The sequence below is a fragment of the Grus americana genome, chromosome 1 (genome assembly GCF_028858705.1).
Source record: "Grus americana isolate bGruAme1 chromosome 1, bGruAme1.mat, whole genome shotgun sequence".
Lineage (NCBI taxonomy): Eukaryota > Metazoa > Chordata > Aves > Gruiformes > Gruidae > Grus > Grus americana.
Genome location: NC_072852.1, coordinates 63561951 through 63585649, shown reverse-complemented (window position 1 = coordinate 63585649; position 23699 = coordinate 63561951). Strand labels below are relative to the sequence as shown.

The following is a 23699-nucleotide window of genomic DNA, read 5'->3' as shown; positions in this document are numbered from 1 at the left end:
ACTGTTGGAAGGGATGCATGAGCTGGGAGGATCCCAGAGGTGGCTTCCTTGCAAGGGCTATTCTGTACTTTTGTTAATGGGTTAGATGATGGCACTGGGTGTGATAACAATTTATACAGAGGGCACTAAGCTGGTAAGGATGAAAGATGCTATGAAAGAAAGGGTTACAATTCAAAGTGGTCTTGATCCGTTGGAGATGTAATCATAAAAAGAATGGTCACAGTTCAACAAGGACATGTTCTATATATGACTCTTAGGAGTAACCAACTTTAATGATAAAGGCTGGGGAATAACTTCCTAGGGAGTAATTATTCAAAAAAAGTCTGAGAGTTGCAGGGAACCACAAACTAGTACATAAGTCAATATTGCCATGCTGTGGTATGTAGTATTTTGGGGTGAATAGAGAGAAATATAGCCTGCAGAACATATGAAAAAAATCCCTCCTTGGTTGGAGTACCATGTAAAGTGATAGGGACTATACCTTGAGAGAGATGTAAATCAAGAAGACTATGCAGAGGGACAGCAAGGGGACTGAACAAATGGTTCCAGATAGCATGACTGATAAGTATTATAGGTTATTATAGCTTTCTGCATGTATGGGCTGCTACAAAGAGGGAGAGAATAACCTGTTTTCTATGCCTGTGTTAGCACAAAAACTAAAGACCATAAGTTCCAGCAAGAGAGACCATGCCTCCATGGTAAGAGTAGTCCAGCACTGGAAGACTTTGCATGGGGATGTTATTGAATCTCCCTTTTTGGAGGCTTTCAAGAACAATTAGGAAACATCCTCTAGCAGTAATACAAATTTCAGTAGATTACACTATGGGGCTGGACATCTCCTGACACCTCTTCCAGGTGTAACTGCGTTGTTTTCTGACATGCTTCCTCTTTCATCTTTTTTATCCTTTTACTCCTTGGTGAATAACACTATAGTCTGGATAGGAATTTCTTAGTTGAGGGGTGGGGTGGGGAGGAGGGAATGATTAAAATTTAGCAAATCCATAGCAGTCATCTTGGTACAGAACTTCATGGGGCAGTGCTTTAAACTACTATGTTTGACTAACTGCTGAAGCTGTAAGAGTCTCAGGCCACAACTTCTTAGTGAGAGTGTTCCTTATAGACAGAGTATGGACTGGAACTTGCTTTCTAATCACTGTATTTTCTGAAGACTTTTAAAATGCATGTAACAGTCTGACATAGCAGCTGTCACCAGAAATCATGTCCCCCACCAACACCACGTGTGGTGCGTTGGCACTCATGTCACACGGAGAAGGAGTGTTGACAGGTCCTCTTGCTAGTCACCTTAGAAAGGGAGGAAAGAAGCCAGGGTTCAGCAAAGGGGAACTGGCAATTGCAGGAGAACACCGGGAACAGCAGTCTGAGCAAGGGGCTACTGGACTGGCCTGGTGCTTTTTTGTAAGTCCAAGAGGAAATGCATGCAGCAAAAGAGAAATTTTCTCTAACCTCATCCATGTTTAGCTTGGTGTTTGGGACTGATTCAAACCTCTCTTGTTGTGGGACAGCAGTGCAATGCCTTCATGGCCAATCTTGCCAAGTTCCAGAGTCTTGAGTAGCTCTAGTTGCATTTGTCTTAAAACTGAATCATGTTTTCTTTTGACTTAGAAGCCAAGCTTGATTTCCAAGCCAATGCTCGACAGCATCCTTTGTCTTCGTGATGACAGATGGAAGTATGTCCGGAGCCTCCTGACCCCAGCCTTCAGCAATACCAAACTGAAAGAGGTAAGGTGTAGGCTGTGTCGCTTTCCTAATTTAGAAGACATAATTGTTTTCTTTCATGCAAGCATCTACTTATATAGCTCTATATTCAGAACAGGCAAAAAACTTCTACTTTGTGCCAGTTTATTTAGACCTGAAGAGCACATGCAGTGGAGCGTACATACAGTGTGGTCCAGGTCATAGATTGGTGAAAATCAGAATAGTTCATCTGAGAATATGATCCTCTGTCTTTATATAAACCAGTTTGTCCATAAAAGTGTAGCAAACTCAAAAAGGACTTTACACCTTTACCCTCCCCACACCCCTCCCCGCCCTCTTAAGAGTAAGCTAAAATACAGGAGAGGTTATTGCTCCCAGTTGAAACATAGCTTTTCGTGATTTGCAGAGTCAGCAGCTCTCACGTTAACACGGGAACTGCTGTCAGTCTATTTTCATTTCTCCATCTCCTTCCCCCCCTCCTCCTTTTATTCTTTAATCCTTTCATATAATAAAATAAGTCACTGGAACAGAATGTCATTGCCAGATAAATACCTCTGACTGAAAATAAATGTCTCCGCGCTGACCTGCTGCTAATTTCCTATAAATGTCTCAGCATTTACTTAGCCATGGGAACCCATTACCCGGTAACAAAGTCATATTCCAGTGGCACAATATCTCTTAATAAAACACGGATAAATGATTGACTGCTTAAAGTCTTCTTTCAAGGGGGGAAAAAAACCCCAACAACAAAAAACACACCTCTTCCTTTATGTATTTTATTCTGAAAGGGAACCATGCCTCACTCCGGTGCCCAGTCCTGGGTTGTAAAATTTTCCACTGGGCAGACGCTTGTGTTGTTTTGACATGCCGCTGTCGAAATCCACAGTAACATCTAAATGTGTCTGGCTCTCCCAGCTCTATAGACAGCGGTCGCTTAGCAACGCCGGCTGTCACCTCCTTATTATGGTAAATTCTAATTGGCCGCCAGCCTGGCGGAGATACTGATTAATCACGACTGACAATGCCATTGGTTATGCACCCCGACATTTGCTCTGTCACTGGCTCCATCACGAAATTTTAGCGAGGCGAGGATGTTTAAATATGCAAGCGATTAGTTGCTCATGGCGTTGCGGGGAGAGGAGAGTTTTGCATTTTCCTAGCGGAAATTAATCTGCCTTACTGCAGGTCATCGGCTCTTTGCTGGCGGACTAACAAAAGATAAAGCCGCGCTCCCCTCAACTTGCGGAGAGCAACCTCTGCCGGCACCAGCCGGGCAGACTTGACGGAGGAGAGTGATGAGGGCGAGCAGGCAGAGGTCCTGGGCATCATGCTTTGGGGCCGGGCAGGCACGGGACCGCAGGTTTTGACCGATTAAACCAAGGTGGGAGGAGAAGTCACGGTGCTCACTTTGCACTGCTTGGTGGTGGAGCTGCAATGCAGGAGTAGTGGTAGGAGGTAAAATGGAGGGCTGGCTAGTGCCTGGTGGCCGTCTCACATGCAAAAATTGAAATCTTTATTTTTAGCGTGATAACCAGCTTTCCCTGGGCTGCCTCTTCCCAAACTCTGTGGAAGGGGTGCAATTGTGAGTAGACTCAGGGTGACCTGGAAATGGTCACTTTCTCCTACCAGTCTACAGAAGGTGGGAAAACAAGGAGTGGGGAAGGTCTCTGTGAAAGGCCTAGCTTTGTTCCTCTGTCCCATGTCTTCACCAGAAGACCATCCATCGATACACAGAGAGACGCTTGCAGTAAGCCCATGTGAGATTAAGAACCTCTTTTGAATGGATGCACTCCTCCGCCTCACATTGCATTTTCTATCCAGATACATGAACAGTCCTGGGATTTGAAGTTAATGCAACTTAAGTCCTTGCCCATGTGCTTCTCTTCCTGTTGCTTAATTTAGAAGCCATACCAACACTTCTCAAAGGAAATCAATGCTCATTAATTATGATCTCACTTTTTAACTCTCCCATATTTAGTACTCTCTCGGAACCCCTACAGCAGCATGGAAATAAAAATACTGTGTTCTAGTATTGGCCATACTACAGAGTATTCAGAGTTATGTAGAAGCATCCTGTTTATTATAAACTCTTCCTCTCTATCTCAAAGGAGTTACAAATAAGCTACTTTTGGTATTAATTTATTGCATAAGAACCTGGATATGTTTTTTTATACATATTTATAAATACTGCTAGACACATTCCTCGTTTCTTCTCCTAAGACATTGATTCCTTTGCCACAGAGATCTGAGCTCTGACAAAAACTCCATACCAAAGTCTTCCTCTCTGTTCACTCTGGATGTCTGCCTTGCCTCCGTTCCCCTGTGCAAACTCCCCAGTGATGCTGGAGGGACTGCAGACCTCCCGAGTGGCTTTGGAGAGTGGCTGTCCTTGAGCACCGCAGCGCCTAGTGCTGCTCCGAACATAGACTTGTCTGTCTGGATGCTCTGAGAGAACTGGGAGCTATTAGCCTGTGACAGAGCAATAAATGTTAACAACTCCTTGTGCTCCCCATAGCAATCACTTCAGATAAAAATGTGCACGGAGGGCCAGAGAGTTGAGTGTAGGTTCCTGATATCTCCATTTCACAAACACAAGAATCTACTACTAGGTTAAAGGACAGCTTCAGCACTAGCAGCACGAAGAAGCCAGTCTTCCACTCTTTGGCCTGGCTGCTGGAGGACAAAACCCAAGACAGAGCGAATGAATGTTGCTAAGGTTTGACCCATAATGCCCCACAGAGGCATCTCAGTGCTGTGGCTGGGGACAGAGGTGTACTTTGCCCTTGTCTCTCCACAGAAGCGGTGTAGCGTCACTGAGAAGTTCACTAAGCCTGAGGGATTTCCCCGTAGTTTGGCAAAAATCTCCAGCAGCCAGTCACCAAATAAGGAAAAGTTGATCCCAGAAATTTTGAAGTTTGCAAAGTTATGAGCAATTATCTGAAAGTAGAGGTTATAGAGCTGTTTGGTAGCCAGTGTAGTGATTGGTGTGTGTATGCAGAGAGTTGTTTGCCTAACATTTTTCAAGATTTTTCTGGCATCTTCTCCAGCTTTCTTTCTCTGTCTCCTCAATTTCTCTTTAAAAGCTATGCACCATTTCACTGTTGCTTTTGTGGATTTCTATAAATTGTATGTTCTCCTTTTTCAATTTTCTTTTTCTAACAAGTATGTAAAGGTTAGTAAAGCAGTCCACTGCAACTGAAGGAAGGTTTGGCTCCAGGTAACATTAAATTCAAATACTGTAGTGGTGAGCATAGCACAAATCAATAGACTTCTAAGCTTGATCCTGGAATAAGATTTGGTAGCATCCCACATGAGATTCCACTGGAGTTGCTAATAAGCTTTTTCCGGTGAGACCCCTGAATGGACCTCTTAGTGCCATTGCAATGGGGGCACTAAGAGTGAGAAATGAGAGACAGGAGACCCAAGAAGTTTCACTTCCAGCTCTGCCACTGACTGCCCGTGGGTGATCTGGCAGAAGCTACTCTGTGCATGAAACTATTTTCATGTGTTAAATGGGAATAATACTGACCACTGAAGGTTGATCCAAGATGTAGTTCATGAGAAATTGGTGAAGTAAAATACCTGGAGGTCCTTAAGTAAAAGATGCATTTCCCGGTGTTCCTGTCATGCTTTCCTCAGCAATTATTGTACTGAAACAAGCTGATACGTTAGTGATCTTGCTGTACCGATCTTGATTCCCTATTTAGTATTTCTTATTTTGTTCCTCTTCTTTTTGCCGTGGTGCCTGTGATGACCCTGCAGTTCTGGACCCCTTGTCAGACTTGATAAATAGCTTTGCTCTCTTTTACAGCCAGCACCAGCAGAAAACCTATTGATTTTTATTTATTCTGATGGTGCTGCAGTAGTCTTGTCATCTCCTATCAGTATGCTGGTAATCCTCTCCTCCATTAACCAACCATTAAAACAAAACAGAACAGAAAATTTAAAGAAAAGAGCACAGCATAATGTAACGTCCCTAAACCCCTGCAAAGTGGAGTTTACATTGAGGCATTTTCTTTCAAACAAAGGGAGACACAAAGCAGAACTTGTGATAACATGGCAGAACAGTGCAGGAAAATCTTCTAGTGTCTTTCAGGCATGTAGATCTTCCAGGTCGCAGTAGAACATAAGATCTGACAGCTCAACCGTTGAGGTTTCCTTGATTTGCTCTTACTCTGCTTGTGCACATTGGCGAGAACCATTTTGGAGGGGTCTCTGGAAATTGCTATTGTTACTCAGCAAAGTGAGCGCGCTCACCTGAGATAAAGCAAATCACTAACGTAAAAGCCGATATGTGGAATGTGCATATCCTTGAGCCACAAGCCAGTGCCCAGTTGAGTTGCTCGCTTTGGTAAGTTGTGCCCATGAATAGCAGGGCCTCACTGTGAGGTGATGGAAACAAATCCTCTCACAAACATCTTCCTGACACTCTGCTCTTTTCCTGGTTTTAGTCAGGGACTTGAAATCTGGTACAGAAGCAGTTCTTATGTTAGGGATGTATTCTTTTTCCTTCTCCTTCCTTTATAGTTCATCCCATTTGTGCGACAAGAGGCCGAACATGACCTCTGCATACTAAAGCTGAACAGAAGAGGCTCCAGTGTGTCTGTTTACAGTGAACATGATCCAGCCTTCTACTTTATAGTTTGGGTGCTAATAATAAGAGGAGTAATAATAGTGAATGCTGAGGACTACATCTAGCTAGAAGAACGTGACTCCAGTGCCTTTGAACAGTGCAAAAATCCCCATGCACTGTGCATACGCAGAATCAGAAACTAATTGTTGTTATGTGCCAAATAGCATATTGGCAGGATTTATACAGCAAAGCCCCTGGCATCATGAAAACCCTAACCCCAAATGCTCTTCTTTGGCAGAAAGAAAGAAATTTGGACTCTGGGCTACTCTTGCTATTAGATAACTGGCAGATCAAATATTTACAGGGACCATATTGTTTAGATTTTTCTTCATCCTGTTACCCTCAGCCAATCTGAACACAGAGCAGCTGGGGTTTGTTTACCCACCAAGAACTGAATCTCAGACAGGTTATGCAGCTTTTATGTTCTGACTGGCAAATGAGAACGTATAGGAAGTTGGTGATACCCAAGGCAGTACAGATCGACGTGTCTGTTTCTGTGCTGGTTTTCAAAGTTTGGTATAGTTCACCTCCCCCAACACTACTTTACTTTTCTTGACGATTGAACAAAGAGTTTAAAGTGTTAAGGGACTCAAGAATGTTTCAGTCTGTGGTCTTTGTAGTTAGCAATCTCGGACTAATTTATGTCCCTCAGGGGAATAAAAACCCAAACCCAGGATTCCTGAGCAGATATCCCCTGTAGCTTTCATATGCAAATAATTGTCTCATTGATATGACTCTGTCCTATCATGCTAACAATAAATCAAATCCATGTGCCCCCCCCCTCATTTTTCTGGTTAGATTTACTGATAGAAATGTCTTATGGCTAGAAATTAATTGCAACGGTATTTTGAAATGCTGGTGGAAAGTGGAAAGTGCAGAGGTGCTGTGAGATGCCCTGGCCAGACGTACGTGCCCCTGCCATCTCAGCCAGCTGTTGGAAAGCAATAGCAACCAGCTGGCTGTTTGCAGGTCTGGTGATGTGATGAAGAATAAAAGAGAAAATAAGGCAATAAAAGGAAAATCTGAAATTATCACCATCTGTTTAGGAAACATCATACCTGTTAAAATATGGATTTTCATTTTGTTCTCCTTGACTGGTTCAGTTCATTGGAGGGGCTGCACCCAGAGATTCTAAAGCATTTCACCCTGGTTCAATCTGTTGAACAGTAATGTATTAATTTTGTTGAGCCATTTGAGAAGAAGCTCACTGCAGGGGACCTTCTTTAGAAAGCCAAAAGGGGAAGAAAACTGTCACATAACGTGGTGTACACCTCCCCAACACATAACAGTTACTTTTACCGAATACTAATCTGGCTTCAGAATTCTCTTGTGAGACTGTGGCAAAGCCAAAATCAATCTGGCTTTGTACTGAAATAACGACAACCTGCTCTGTCCCATATAGGTACGGGACCTCGAGAGCAGCTAGACACATTCTTGACTCAGACTTCTGCCTTTGGAAAACGTGTTGGATGCTCCCGCGTTGGCCTTTTGACTGCGTATAGTATTGCCCATGTGTTAGGATGGCAGTGTGCCTGTGCACAGAGTGTTATGCCAGTTTCACAGAGGTAGGAGTGCCAAGCAAAATGGACTTGGCTGGGCAGGCTGCATAGCTCTCTGAGTGTGCTGAGAGGCTGCAGTAAGTCTTTTTTGGTAACAAGAATGTCAGAGGAGTAGGACAAGTCTGTTCTCATGTTTGTTGACATCCGTATGCTGAAGGAGGTTGTTCAGGAAGGAAAGGCAAGTTTCTGTGCGTATGTCTGCTGATGCTTGGCGTAATTGTTGAGGCAAGACTGTGGTATTAAATTGTAGGCTACAAGGATCTCTCAGCAGTCTATATGGAGAAAGAGCCATAGCAGATAATGCCTTTGGGGTCACAGCTGGATTGTTGCTACACCCTTCCTTTGCCCCCTTGTAGGAGTAATCAAGGCAAGTGTCTGATGCCTTTCATATGTAAAAAGCTAAAGAGAGAGAGAGACTTTAATGAGGTCTTGAAGGTTGCTGATGTCATGGTTTCCATGAAGCCCTAAAGAGGAGACAGTTGCACTGTTAGCTACAGCCAGGCTGTGGGTAAGTCTACCTGACCATCATGTGTCAGTGACTGGAAAGAACCATTAGCCGCATAAATTCATGTGAATGTCCATTTAATGGCATCACCACTCCGGAAAACCCTTTCCTCAGGTAGCAACAGCAGTTTGCCCTCAGCAACTTGTAGTGGTATACGTGGTGCTTTTCTAATGTAGACATTAAATCTCTCAAACTAGGGGACAGCAGGATGGAAATGCTGGGCCTCTGATGCTAATATCTTTACAGCACGTTGGGACTATGAAAAATATTATTCCTTCTGCCCTGGAGCATATGTAACCTAAATGTAATGTACTGTAAATATGGATCATGATAAAACATCAGTTGGAATGGGGAGTGATTAAAAAGAGAGGGGGGTGTCTTTGCTTGATAGCTCTCTGTATATATAGCCACAGGTGGGCAAGAACCAAAGGGTAAGCAACAGGGCCTCTTGTGTTTAGGCCCAGAGCTGGAGAAGGGCATGCCTGTAATGTGTAGGTTTATTTTTAGGAGAAAGTCCCAACATTTCATCTTATGTGTGCAAAAGTACCTGATCACACCTGCCAGAGGATCTTGAGAGCTCTGTCCCATCAACTGGATAAAACTATTTTTGAATAATTGATTTTTTTTTTAACATTTTAATGTTTTTCACAATACAATGTGTTCCTTTCTAGATGACACCGCTAATAAACCAGGCCTGTGACGTCCTGCTGTGTAACTTGAAAGTCTATGCAGATTCTGGGAAAGCTTTTGATATCCAGAGGTATGTTCAACATGCCAGAAATTAGTAGCAGATTTAAAAAAAAAAAAGTCAATAGCAGCAGTTATTCTAAATATGTGCTTACTGTATAAAAGAAGATTTTTTTTTTCCCTCCCTCACTTTTGTAAGTGGAGATCAGAGTTTAATAGAGGATGTGTCTGATAGATGCCTCTTCTTCCTGGGGGCAGCCATTGCATACTTGAAAAGTAATTTTGGAAAAGCATCTAATGTATTTCTAGCTGTTGTTTAATGACGTTTTAACAGCTGGAAGCAGAAAGGAAAGCTGCATCAGTCCCTGTCCAGTCTGCTCTCTGCAGTCTGCCAATAATGTACAAATATAGGAATTGATCTAGTATCAAATCCCTCTAGTCCATCACCCTCTTTTTTTTTTTCATATGAGGTTTTTTGAGCACTTAATAATTCTTACCACATTCGTCCTAACCCCCTCTAATGGCACACTAGCCTTTTGTGAAATGACGGGATTGGTACTTCAGATGAGAATGCACCATTGATTTATAAAATGACACTTCAATATTTTCCATACTGTGCTTTCTCCCATTTGTTATGCATTTAATATCCTATTATGTTTTTTGTTGCTCTTTCATCAGAGGTCTTCACTGAACTGTTCACAACACTGTCTAGTCCCTTCTCTGAGCAGATGCATTTCTTCTAGAACGCTGTATGGCATATGAATAGTTCAAATGCATTCTTTCTAATAGGCACTATTTTGCATACATTTCATTTGCTAGGTTGGTCAGTGCCCTCTGAAGCTCTTCATGATTTCCTCCAAACGGCAGCATTGAAAATAACTTTGTTTGATCTAAAGAGATAGATATTTAGCCACAATTCATCCATCTCCTTTCAAGTAGGTGCGCAAGTGTATGTGTGTGCACAGAGATCTCTTTATTAAACATCTAAAGAGATGCGATGAAACCTTGAGATACATTACGCTTAGCCTAGTGCTCTGATGAAAATTGACCTTTTGAGTCCTTCCAGGCTTTTCCCTTTTTTCCATTTGTCCTTTTTCTTTGCCTGGTCTTTTAGCTATTGATCCATGATAGGGTTTCACTTCTCAAGAGGCACTTTGGAAAAGACCTTTTGAAAGTATAAATGATGTTGACTATCTCAGAATATGATCTTCCAGTTATTTTATCATACTACCATTTCAGCAAGTTTGACATATATAAATGTGATACTCATTGCCCTGCAGTTTCCCAGAATTGACTTGGGAGCTATGTTTTGGATGTAAATACCCTATCTGCAACTTCCTGTTGTCTTCTACGTTAGTTGTTCTTAGCCATTTTGTGGTTCACCAACAACTCAAAATTTAGGTTTTAAGCTTTTTCAGTACCTTGGAGAGGTAGATGATCAAGTGCTTCTGAAATTATTGTTTTATTGTAGTGCCCCCTCTTTTAACATTCCAACTTCTAACAATGCTTTTTTTTGTTTGTGTATAAGAGTTCAAAACCCAGAGAAGTTACTTAGCTTTGTAGTATCATTGTTATCTTCCAAATCTGCTTTGGTGTCATCAGAATGACAGTGCCCAAAGATCATAGTTTAGAAATGCTGCTTCACAACTTATACACAAGATATACTGGGCCTGAGTCTGTCTTTCTCATGAGTACATGCTCACTCAGGTTAAAACACCAGAGAATTTGATATTAGCCTTTTGTAAGGGAACATAGAAGAACAGTCATCGCAGACTTGACCACACATCAGAAGAATCAAATTTCAAAGATATTTTACATTCTCAGCCCATTTATCTCAAAACTAAATATAGCTTCTAATGCCCAGTAGAAACAAAGATGGTGAGACAACTGGATAGATGGTCAGATACACAGGAAGAGATTCAGTAAGTTCCAAAGTTTCTAGATCATGGTCCACAGATCATTTGCAGTTCTCAAAGCATTTGCTGCTCCTCTGCAGAGATACAGATTTCATACGGTTTCAGTTCCTCTTGGTTTTTACCACAATTTTACATTGCAAAGGAGCTATAGCTATAGGAGGCCAAGCACCTCTTGTCACTGAGAGTTTCAACTGAACTGGTAGTAGATGTGGTTTCTGCAGTTTAAAACAAGAAAGAAATTATCTCTTTTATTAGGATGCATACTTCGAAAATGCTTATGAATCCCTGACCTGTTGCATTTGATCTCTAGGTAATAACAAATGAAAAAGGTTATTTTTTTATAATTTTTTTGTGGAATTATTGAGCTATATGAAAATATGTTCACTTTGTAGATGGAGATCATTATTAAGTACCAGCATTTGTCAGAATGATGGAAACATCTCTTGTTGGCAAAGCTCAAATCTAAAAGCAGAAAGAAAATCAGAGGCAAAAATTAATGTTATGTAATGTTTGCAGAAGCAAAATAGTAATGGATATGTAATTTGTAAGTAATGATTTATCATTCTTCAACTTAATGCAGGTGTTACAACTGCTTTACCTTGGATGTCGTTGGTAGCGTAGCTTTTGGTACTGAGGTGGATTCTCAGAAGAATCCCGACGACCCCTTTGTTAAGAATTGCAGAACATTCTTTGAAATGTCTTTGTTTAGGCCTCTCCTCATTCTAATCCGTGAGTATAGTCTACTTTTGTCTACTTCTTTATGTTAATTTTCTAACAGTCATTCTCAAATTGCAAAATATGCTGAAGCAGGGGGATGTATAGCAGACTTTATTTCAGAGGCATTCAGAATGCAACCTACAGGCCAAGCATGCCCTCAAGATTTCCACCATATGCTCTACAGCTCTTGTCACCATTAATGCAACTTCCTCCAGAAAATGAGAGTCTGGGAGGGCGATGCTCCGGGTTGATCTGAGTGGAAAGTTTCTGGAACCTGTAGTTTCTATGATACCTCTTTTAATACACTTCCACATTAAAACAGAGTAACCGCCCTTCAGAGCCTGAGAGTAAAGTTTCTGTGCGCTCAGTTTGCTTGGTGGAGATTTAAATCCCACCCATAAACAACAGTGGTTGTTAATAACCAGCTAAAGAAAAGAGGTGGAGGAGCATAAGCACATATATAAGTCCTCCAAATTCTTATTTGAATAGCAGCAGCAGCCTGGTTGATGGCTATAAAGGAGAAAGATGGTAAGTGCCAGTACAGGCTGGCAGTAAGAGAATGCATTTATTTTCAGGTGAATAGATAGGGAATACAAGAATGGTGTATAAAGCCATTTAGTTCTAGGCCATGAAAGCTAAGGCTTCGTGGTGACAATGGCCTTGTTAATGCAAGGGCAGTGGGAATTGTAGCTGAGGAAGCCACAGCATAATCGAGGTTTTACCATCTTGCTATCTAGATCTGCTCACAGTAGTGTCAGGTGGCACAGTGGCAAAGTTTCCTGTGCCCATCTGATCCTGCTGGCATTACAGATTGCACCTGTACTAGCAGCACATGAACTGTTTCCTTCTGGAGCTGTGTATCCAAAATGTCCTGTTTAACCTGATGGCAAGGTGTGATTTGTGATTAATTTCTGAAGGAACAGAGATGTGCCCCTGTATGTCTAAGACCATGTCCTTCATTAAAGTTTCTGTAGGGTTTGGGGTTGGATTCCTTGGTTGACCTCTTTCTGCTGGTACATTTTGTGGTCTGAATTTCCACACTCTATTGCTCTGTTGGCAGCACGGGGTTTTTCTGATGACTGATTTGTTAGTTTTAAGCCGTTCATAAGTTAATGAAGGGTTTATTAAGATGCAAGACTTCACTTAGGTTTCTAGTTCCTGATTATGAAGACCAAGGACTGGAGAGCATCCTTGTGATAACATCCCACTTCCAGAGTCTGTGGCCTGTTTAGAGAAGCAAAATAAAATAGCAAACCAATATCCTAATATTGGAGAACTGTAAATGAGAATGACTACTACACAATTTCATGCATCAGTGCCATAAGCTGCTAGGCTAGTTCAAGATCCCCCACCTTCTGTATGCGATTGATTGAGTAGGCAGGGAAAATAATTCTCCCCTTTGCTGTGGTGGATCTGTGGCATCAAGAAGCTGAACTGAAATCCTGAAGCATTGTGGAAGCAAGCTTGGAAGCCACCTATCTGGCAGGGGAGTCCTGGCCAACATGGAATTTCTAAAAGGAAATCCTTTACCATCCTCTGAGGATGGAAGAAAAAGAGGGAGAGGAGGAGAGAAAGAGGAAAAAACAGGTTTCACAAAAGTAAGACATCCCACTTGATGAGTGTTAGAATATTAATGAAAGGAGGGGGATATGTGCTTTGCAGTCTGATTCAGTGTTTTCCTCTTTAAAATCTCTTACAGTTTCTTTCCCATTCATAATGATCCCATTGCTCCGGATTTTGCCAAACAAGAAACAAAAGGAACTGAATGGATTTTTTATCCAAACCATAAAAAATGCAATTGTCTTCAGAGACCAGCAAGATGCAGCTGAGGTAAGGCTATTTCTGTGATAAATATATGGATAAGCAAATGTTTGGAGGAAAAACTGGAAGTGGCATAAGACTCAGTTGAAAAAGCAAACTCAGTCTGTTTGAACATTCAAAGCAATTTAGTGAAAATTTTATTCATTTTTAGCTTTACGTACCATCAGCCAAGCTTGGTGCTGATGCAGAATTGTTAACACGTAAGAAAGATTGCTTCTCTCAGTATTTCTATTCAAAGAAGGATGCAGAAAATGTTACATCTGGGATGACTTTTCAACCCAGTTTCTAGACCCAGAAGGAAGGATTCACCCTATAGAATTTTTCCTCATCTTAAAGTCAGGTGTTTTGTCTATGCTGCTTTTCCTTAACGACCAGAGAAAAGGGAGCCCCCACTGAGTGTTTCAACCCAGTCATTACCTAGGAGCTGAGGCAGGTTTTATATAGTCCTGTGACAGTTCCTGCTGCTTTTGAAAATGGAAAGAACCTGAATGTCTGGTTAAGAGCAGACACTTGATATTGAGCTGGCTAAAGAGAAAGGTAGTAGATTCTACCGGAAGTATTCAAACTAATGAGTATGCATTATTAGCAAATCATTTGTTACCCATGTATTTCTCTTTCGTCTGGACATAAGGCAATTCTGGTTTGTTTGGGGTTTTTTTTGTTTTGTTTTAATAATTGCTTTATGAAGTATCTGAAGGCACATGCATTTTCATGAAAATCTCTCTATTTTTGATATACGAAGTGTTTGAAACATAGGCATGTGCTTCAGTTCTGTGATGCAAAAGTTCTTCAGGTCTGCATGTCCTTTTGGACCATTCTTTACTGCAGACTGCACATAATATCCCTAAAAATAAGTTAACCCATTAAATATGGATGTGTAGTGAGAAACAAAGAATATCAATGAGAATTCCATTTTAAAGATAACTGAGACAAGTTTTGCATGTCAATTGAGATGAAACATGCTACAGTATACACATTAAGAAGCTGTTAATATTGAAATAGAAGAGATCTTTCTTACCACTTTGAGATGAAGAGCAATTCTGATGGGGTAACAGCGCAGGTGAGAATGGATCCTCCCAACTTTTTCTCATAGCTTAGCCCCACAGCTGTCACCTTTCAGGAAAAAATGGATTTTAGTTTAGTTTACATCCAGGATACATTTCAAAATCAAATTGGTTTTACAAGATACTGCTGCTCTTTGCTGTGTTGCGTGTTCTGCTCTTTTTCTTTGATTTTTTTCTACAGTGAAGTCTCACTTTTGTATTTGTTGTGCTTTATCACCACATGCTTCTTGTCTTTCCTGCAGCTCACCTTTATGAGTCTTTGCCCCCACTAGCCTTTAGGTCTTTGTCTCCGTCCTTCTTTTACATCCAAAAGATTTTATGTGCCACTGACTGACCACAGCCAACCGTATCCTGGGCTGCAACAAGAGAAGCATGACCAGCAGGTCGAGGGAGGCGATTCTGCCCCTCTACTCTGCTCTCATGGGACCCCACCTGGAGTACTGTGTCCATCTCTGGGGCCCCCAACATAAGAAAGACATGGAGCTGTTGGAGCGAGTCCAGAGGAGGGCCACGAAGATGACCAGAGGGCTGGAGCACCTCTCCTATGAAGACAGGCTGAGAGAGCTGAGGTGGTTCAGCCTCAGGAGAGCAGAAGGCTTCGGGAAGACCTTATAGCGGCCTTCCAGTACCTGAAGGAGGCCTACAGGAAAGCTGGAGAGGGACTGTTTACAAAGGCGTGTAGTGATAGGACAAGGGGTAATGGCTTTAAGCTGAAGGATGGCAGAGTTAGATTAAACATAAGGAAGAAATTCTTTACTGTGAGGGTGGTGAGGCACTGGAACAGGTTGCCCAGAGAGGTTGTGGAGGCCCCATCCCTGGAAATGTTCAAGACCAGGTTGGATGGGGCTTTGGGCAGCGTGGTCTAGTGGAGGGTGTCCCTGCCCATGGCAGGGGGCTTGGAACTGGATGATCTTTGAGGTCCCTTCCAACCCAAACCATTCTATGATTCTGTGATTCATAAACGTGGCTCCTGGCCCAGGCTGAGTGCTGGCGGAATATTTTCTAACAGGGATGGTGTATCTAAGCTGCATGCAGACACCTCATTTCTAATGCATAGATCCATTGTGAACTTTTAGTGGCATACTGGTACGGCTGAATATGCGGAGAGTTTTGAATCAAAGATTTATGCCAAAGGGGTCTGCATGAAAAGTCTATTCTGTGTATCAATTATAAAAGGATAAAAGGGAAAATGAAACAATCTAATGTGAATTAAAGTAGTTAATGTATTAACTACTATTAATAAAATGCAATGTATTTCTGTGGCAGTAGCACTGAGGGCATCCATCATGGGCTAAATCCTTCACTACACTAAAGACGGTCACTCAAACTGCAGACTAAGATGAAGGACAGCAGGTGGGTATGGCTAGGAGAAAACACAAAGAAAAACAATCTGGTAGTTGCAAGAGCAGGAGGCAGCATTCTCTGCCTATGCAGCCTGTTTGCAGGTTTCAGTCGTTGATGGAGCAGAGGTTTAAGATAATATTGGAAGGGATGTTGGGAGGTGCTGTAAGAGATAACACACGGCAGTAGCTGCCAGGTATTGGGGCAGTGTGGAGGGAAGTACAAGGTCCATGTTTGCCTTAACAGCGTATGCACGAGTCCATGACTGGCTGTGGTCCCGTCTGCTCCTGGACTTTTGCCTAGTTTGTAAAATTGGCATATGGGAACTATTTCAAACGTTGGGAGTTAGACACTTAGGACCAGATTTCTGAGAGCGCATTAAGTTCCCTTTGCGGTTCAAGATCATTAGTATGGCTTTCAAAAGTGACTGGAAAGTTTGGAGCTTCCTTTTTTCCCCTTTTCACTGCCTGTCTTGTTACGCGCTCTTAGAATTTTGACAATTTTAGGTTGGTGGCACACAAGTCTTGTTACAAGTATAGGCAACTTAATAATTTGCCAGGAACATAAAAATGGTCTGAAACAGATCAAAATGCAGCTGTGTCCAATTTAATGCAGAAATGTAATCTGTAGAGATTAAGTGTCCCAGATAGCCCTGTATATGAAGGAGAATTATGTCCTGTGTCCTAGGTCTCGAATGATGAAACATACCCTCTGAAGTCAGTCAGAATTTTGGCACTGAATTTTAATGAGGCCAAGATATAACCGGTAGCTACTGGTTCTTCGTGCTAATAATGGGAGCTATAAGCAAAGTCTTATGGTCTCCCTGTGCTGCGTTAGGCCAATGGGTATTCCTTAGGTTGCCACATTGCTAGATGTTACATTGTGTGCATCTTTTACTCCTCATTGATTTTATCACTGTTAAAAATGCTTTTCGGTGTTTTTTTTTCTTTTTTTGGGAGGGAAGGAGCTGGTGGGGGGGTAGGCAAAACAATTTTAAAAAGCCTTTGGAACAAACTGTAACACAATTAAAAGCTCCACAGAAGTGATTCAGCTGAAGCTTGTCTTCCTCTCATCTGTAGCTAACGCGAACAAAGAAGAAAGGCCAAAAAACAATGTGACAAGCAAAGTCAGCCTGTTATCATCCCTGTTCTATCAGTAAATGAAACAATGCTTCTGAATGCCTAAAGATAATCCCATGGGCAGATAGTAATTTTACAGCCAGGTTTAGATCTAATAATACGCTTGCAGTTTATATGAGATCTGTGATGTCACTTTCTCTTACCCCATCGGTTAGTGCTGCAGATGTCATTTTAATTATATATTATCTTTCTGTGGTCAGTCAAATAATTTCAGTCCTGGATATTCCACTCATTTGGCTTATGTACAAAAACATTTAGTGGTCGTGCTTTAGAAATTTTAATATATTACGTTTATTCATGGATTCAAATTATTGTAAAATGCTTTTCCCACTATTTACAGAAGAGCAAATTCACCCTGCTCAGAAGAAACAGCACAAATTTAATGCACCACTTAACACCTACTTTGAAGACTCCAGCAGGATTTAAGTGTTCAAATACCTTATCCTGATTATCTGCCCAGGTTCAAATTTTTCCCTTAGGCAAAATGTTTCCAGAAACAGGGCAGATAGATTGTTTGTTTACTTCAATAAATGATAGTTTGATAGATTTTCATTTAATAATCTGATACGCAAATCATTATTCATGTAAGAGTTGGTTTTCTATCATGTTATAGCTCAGTTCTTAACTTACCAGTCTGTTTTAAATTATGATATCTAGATGAAGGAGTCTGTCATGGTGCTCAAAATTGAGTCTCCTTTCTAAAACTGTGGGTTGAAATTAAGGCCCCTCAGCGGATGAAAGGCCAGAATTTCGTTTGTAATCCATAGTAATAACAACAATTGGAATGTAACAATTTAAGGAAATTGCAAAACATGATTTTTGGAAAATCACAACAGATATGTGGGAAAATCCAGTTCTCAAAATATGTGCCCTTGAACAAGGAGAGTTCATAGAGGCTGCAACACATTCTTCTGGCATCTCCTCATTTTTCCACTCATACTGTCTGCTGTGAATGCATAATTCGAGGTCACTGATCCATGCCAGGCAGGTAGTGACCTGATGATGTTTCTGATGACAAACAGCTGTTTCTTGGTGGTCTCAAGCCCATTTGAAATGAGAGGGTGACAAAGCATAGAGAAGTACCACCAGTACTGTATTCATTGGCATCTCGGTTGGCAGTTGAGTCAATCTGGCTGGAGACCTACGGACTACCGGAATGCTTTTGGTGTAAGTGCAGAGCAGACAGAAGGAACAGCGGGAGAAGAGGGTGAAGGCTGTGCTGCTGTGAGCCACGTGGTGTAAAGTCACTGAGAAGCTGTATGGTGCTGTCAGTCCTGGCGATGATCTCTGCTCCCGTGAGTTGATATGGCCCTGGGATGCTCCATACTCTCCTGCGATAGGTCTGGATCAAAAGAGGTTTTTTTCCTCTGGTCAGCAATTGCCAGTGAACAATTGTGGCCGCCTCCAGTTTTCCTGACTTCTCATCCTCATTCTTACCGATCCTTTCCCTGATCCCTGATAAGTAGGCATGGGCTCTGCTGCCCCCCCGGCTGCCCACACAGCCGGGCAGACACGAGTGATTCCTGGTGTGTGGAGATCCTTTGGTTTTCCAGCATCGGCCAAGGAAGCCTAAAAAGGTTGGAAAACTGAATTTTGAGGAAGTCTGATACTAAGCTGTTCAAATGCTTGCAAAGGGGAGAGAGCTGCCCTTTCACTAGGTAGCAATAGTACTATATTTATGTACTATAAGGAAGTGGTATCTTTTAATATCTTTCTGGGAGAAGATGGCCTGGTTACAACTTTAATCTCTGGAACACTGATTCCCAGGGAAAACTGTGCAATGAGCTCCCCTAAATGCTTTACCTAAGGGGAAGAGAGGCACGTGTGTGTGTGTACCTGCATTCTGGAGGATAAGGGACAATCTGAAAACCTAATTACTGTGGAACTCTGTTCTTTTCTCTTCCTTCCCCAGCAGTTCCCTGGAGTTTTTCCTTTTCATGAACTAATGAACTATTTTATTCAAGAGCTGCTTGAAATGAGTTGAGCAGAGGTAATCCTCCTGAAAAAGTCTGATCCTCTCCTTGTCAAGGGAAAACTATACAATTACTAAGAAAACTTAGTTAAAAATTTGCTAAATACTATGTACATTCCAGGAGCTATGTGTGTGTTTGAACTGTGGAAATGCAGTACAGATGTTAAAAGGTAAATATTTTTCTAAGGAAACAGCAGATGGGAGGATTAGACACCTTCTAATAGTGTGCAGTTTTCCTGCCTTTGTAGAAAACCAAGCAAAACTTGTTTATATTTGAAAGGAGGTGGTGTCCATTTAAGGATACACAATATATGGCAATGTTAAATAATCCATTTTTATTGATTTATCAAGACAGTAAAACAAAGGATCAGTCTGATCCTTTTTTTTTACCTAAGTCTGTAGGAGGGATGCTGTGATTCTGTTCTGCTGGGCTGTTCTCATGGTTTGATCGTGTCATTATCCACTGCCTTTGTTGGGTGGAAATGTGGAGTGGGCTTTTCTGAAAAGTAAACGTGTATCTTAAAGATATAGAGGGAATTTGTGCTAAATATGGGGTTTGAACCCAAATGTCAAACCTGTATCTCTGCTGTTTTAAGCAGAAGGGTGTCGTTCCTCTAGAATATGTTAAAAACCTTTTTGAACAGTAAATCTGCTATCTGTGCTTGGACAGCAGACAGTGATTCTAAGAGGGGAAAAAAGTGGCATTATGTTAAAAGGCATTTTAGTTATTCACCTTCTTTTAAAAATCAAGGCATTAGTGCTTGCTTTAAAATTGTGTTCCTTCCTTCCTACATTTGAAGAAAAATCCTTCTTTTTTTTTTTTTTCTTCCTTCTTAAAGATGTAATGAATTTTATAACTTCCTCAGGATTTTTTAAGTGGGCATTCAAACATAGCAAGGCCTCAAAACCTCGAATCGAGATGAATTTGAAATCCCTATTATTTTTGGTCACCAGTTGAAATTTCTTGATCAGTCTGTTGTTATCTTTCCAAGGATGAATTGCCGGCCTATGAAATGTGATCTTTTGGTTTCAGGCCTGGGCTGAAGTGTCTGGCTGAGGTGCTTTCATCAGGAAATGCAGTTCTGCAGTCTCTCTGCTCAAAAGAGATCAAGGATAGAATAAGTAACGAGAGCGGTGACTTTCTTGCCTCCCTGAGGCGCGTTGATGGGGAAGCAGGAAGAGTTTTGCGTACTGCTGCAGCTGTCCCAGTTCTGCAGCCCAGCACACCTGTGAGCCCAGCGCTTTACGAGCACTGCAGTCGCAAGAAGAGAGCAAATGTCTGCTTGGTTACCTGCTGCCAGCAAGCACGTACCAGGTCTGCTTGCTGTCGCTCACCCTCTGCTCTTATCGCACCACTTCTACTGCCTCCTGGTTTACGGATCAGAGTACCTCATGGATCCTAGACAAGGAACAGGCAGATGGTATCATATATACATTATCGGCCCCACTCCAGTAAACCCTGCAGCAACCGTAACAAAATGATCTTAGCATCTGGGACTCTTTATCCGATACCTCCACCTCTCCCCACTCCCTTTTTCAGCCACTGCTGTGTATCTTCATTTCTTCTTCAGGGGGTGACAGGAGCGGTGTCCCTATCTCTTATTTCACCTGTCCCACCTCAGCTACAATCTGGGGTCCAAACTGCCATCATGCACATGAACAATCTCATTGACTGCTTGGAGCACTGCTCACGTGCTTCGGTTTGTGAGAACGTAGACTTGTACCAAAGGACAGAAATTACATCAAAGGACCAGGGTGTTCATATGGATTAAGCTGGTGAAGTTTTTGGGTATCCAGAGTTGCCAAGAATGATCTTGCAGACAGTACTGGGAAAATGTAAGTATCTATGCAGGAAAAGCTAAACTCACTTTCTAAGAGATGCATGGTGGAGCTCCTTCAGAGGGCCTTCCAAAAAATGGTATTTTTGCCCCTTTCTGGGCAGAACAGGGGAGGTTCAGACACTCCCTACAGCAGCATTAATCCGCAGAAGTCATTAGGCCAACAGGATGCCTTCAGAGTTACAGGGAGGAAGGACTTAAATGCTTCTGTCAATAAGGTTTGCATGTATTTCCCTCCTGTTTTCACCAGCCGGTGCGGGAAGTGAAAACGGACATTTGGCTTTGCTGATCTACAGCATATGAGAAACATCTTTTAATTGAGAAGGGTGGGATTTTTAGTGTTGAAAAAAGGCTTTTTCATCCAGAGTAAAAATAAATAAACCCACATGCTCAGTTGTTGGTAATGTCAAGGGGTTTAGTGACTTTTTAAAATTGTGTTTATATGGTAAAATCAGTCACTTCTAAAATACTGTTTATCAAAAATCCAGGCCAAAAGATAGCTTAAGGACTCTTTCAAATAATGTTTGCAGTAAAATTTCTCTGAAAACCTGGAGGAGGAAAGAATTAAAAGGCAAATCTGTCTTTTTCAAAGAAACCACCCCATCCTTGAAGGGGAGATCAAAAGTCCTCTTTCTTATTTTTCTTATTTTTTTTCTATTTTTTTTTTTTTTTTATTTTTTCCAGCCCTACTTACACCTCCTTCTAGGTGCTGGTTGTTGTGGCTATACCCTGTTTTTCCTGTTCCTGATACGGAAAGGGAGGGAGTGGTTACAGCTCTGTTTTATGTGTCCCTAAGAATAAGAATAGCAAGAGCTGACTGTGGTTTGAAGGTGTGATCCAGCAAACACCGGTCTGTGTCACTGAGCTTCGTGGTGGCTTGACCAGCACAGGTGAAAAATGGAAGATGAGGAAGCAAAAAAAAAAAAAAAAAAAAAAAAAAAAGGTGGTTGTTCCTTATAAGGGCCTGGGTCTCTTGCTTCTCCTCTGCAACCAGACCTGTTCCACTTCATCATAATTTTTTTTTTTTTTTTTTTGCTTTACCCTCCCTTATGATGGCAAGGGGACCCTGTGGTTGTTATCCAGAGAGAAGTTCAAACACTGAAAATCCTGTTTATGCCTGTGGTAATTCCCTGTAGGCAATAACGTCAGTGCTGGCCACTTGTCCCAGCCTGATCCTGTGCTAGTAATGAGTATTCGCAGCATGCATTTCAATGTCTGATTAAATCTTTCTGAAAGGCCATCTGTTTGAGGAGGATGTGGCATAGGCTTTAATACTTTTTATACCTAGTACTCAGTACTGCTGTTTCATGACCTTAGACATAAAGTTTGTCCCTTGGTTAGTTAGCATCTCTCCTGACACTCCGATCCGAGAAAATAATTGGATCAAGGCTGTTGCAACCTGTTGGGTCACTGTGTGTCACTGGGGAAATGTTCCTGGGTGTTGGGTCACAGGAGTTACACAGACCCAATGAGACTTTGCTATGCCCGGGCCTGAGAAATAGGTATCTGTTTTCTGGGAAGGGAGCAAAACATCTCTAGCTGCCTTTCTTTTCTGGCTCTCGGGGCAGAATCTGATGCAGTTATACATCTGTTGATACATGCCAAATCAGTAAGTAATCTGGCCTTTCTGTTGCATGTTCTCATCTGTGCAAAATATCCAGCCTAAGCAGTGTTACATCTGTCTTTCAGGGTTATTTTCCTATAGGCTTGGAAGCAGTTTCCCTTTGCGTTTCCCTCAGCATAAAGTAAATCTTCAACTTGTCTTTTCCACTCCCTGTCATTTGCTTTCCTTCATGGTGCAGTCTCGGTATTCATCCCTTTGGCTGAAAGAAAAAAAAGTCACCCTGAAGTTGTGCACATTCCCTTTCTCTTGTAACTTCTCTCTCTTACATTTCCTCATCTCTTCTGTACGTTATCCTTGCGGTCTGTCCCTCCCAGGTTTCTCAGAAGATCCTACTTTAGGTCACTGAAAGCCCTTCCTTTCTTCAGCTCAATTCGTGATCTGGTCTTCATCCAGGGTGTGGGGTTTTCAATTCAGCAAAGAAAGGGTATCTTGCCATAAAATGAAATCATCTGGAGATGAATTTTCTGCGTAACAGTGTGGTGGCCTTTAATGCCAAGGTGGGATATAAGATCTAATCTTCATTTACATAGCCTTTTTTTTTTATTTTTACTTATTCTTGATTTAAATCTGCAAGGGATGTGTTGATGGGAGTTTTATGTATTTATTTCACCTTGCTGCTCAGAGCAATAGCATGTTTGGGTACTTCCCCTCTACAGTCTTTCTTTTGACATATGAAACTAGAGCATAGCATCTAAATTCTTAATTTAGAAAAAAATAACAGATTTACTGACCTAATTGCAATAACAGAGCTTTCCCTTTCTTTCTCAGTTTTAACATTTTCAGTTTTGTCTTTCATATTTCATACTTTTTTTTGTCTTTTATCTGTTATTGGTTCACCATCCTTCCTCCCAGAGTCTCTCCCAGAACTAGGAGGGGAGTTACAGCACTTGTGATATTAGCGGGTGATCTTCAAATTTGTCTCTGTTGGTGTCTCTGTGTCTGTATTTGCCTACAGTGACCTCTCTCAGCCCCACGCGCTGCCTTTTTGGTTTTTTTGCAACACAGTATGACCTTTTCTGAAGCAGTTAGGAAAAAAGCCATTCCATGATATTTTATTCTGGTTCAACCGTCTTGTCCATCTGTTGGCATGTTTTGATCTCTGGAGGTTTTTCCCTTGATCTATCTCAACTGTTGTCTACTTTGCACTCCTTTTGATATTTCTCCCTT

At 41.7% G+C, this 23699-nt stretch overlaps 1 protein-coding gene across 2 annotated transcripts in view; it reads left to right on the top strand.

Annotated features, from left to right (window-relative positions):
* TBXAS1 (thromboxane A synthase 1) overlaps positions 1 to 23699 on the top strand; it is a 250302-nt gene that overhangs the window by 144366 nt on the left and 82237 nt on the right. For both annotated transcript variants that reach the window (XM_054838288.1, XM_054838380.1), the window contains 4 exons: positions 1624 to 1740; positions 9085 to 9173; positions 11597 to 11745; positions 13433 to 13563. In XM_054838288.1, coding sequence (XP_054694263.1) covers positions 1624 to 1740; positions 9085 to 9173; positions 11597 to 11745; positions 13433 to 13563 — 486 coding nt within the window. The remainder of the gene's footprint in view (positions 1 to 1623; positions 1741 to 9084; positions 9174 to 11596; positions 11746 to 13432; positions 13564 to 23699) is intronic.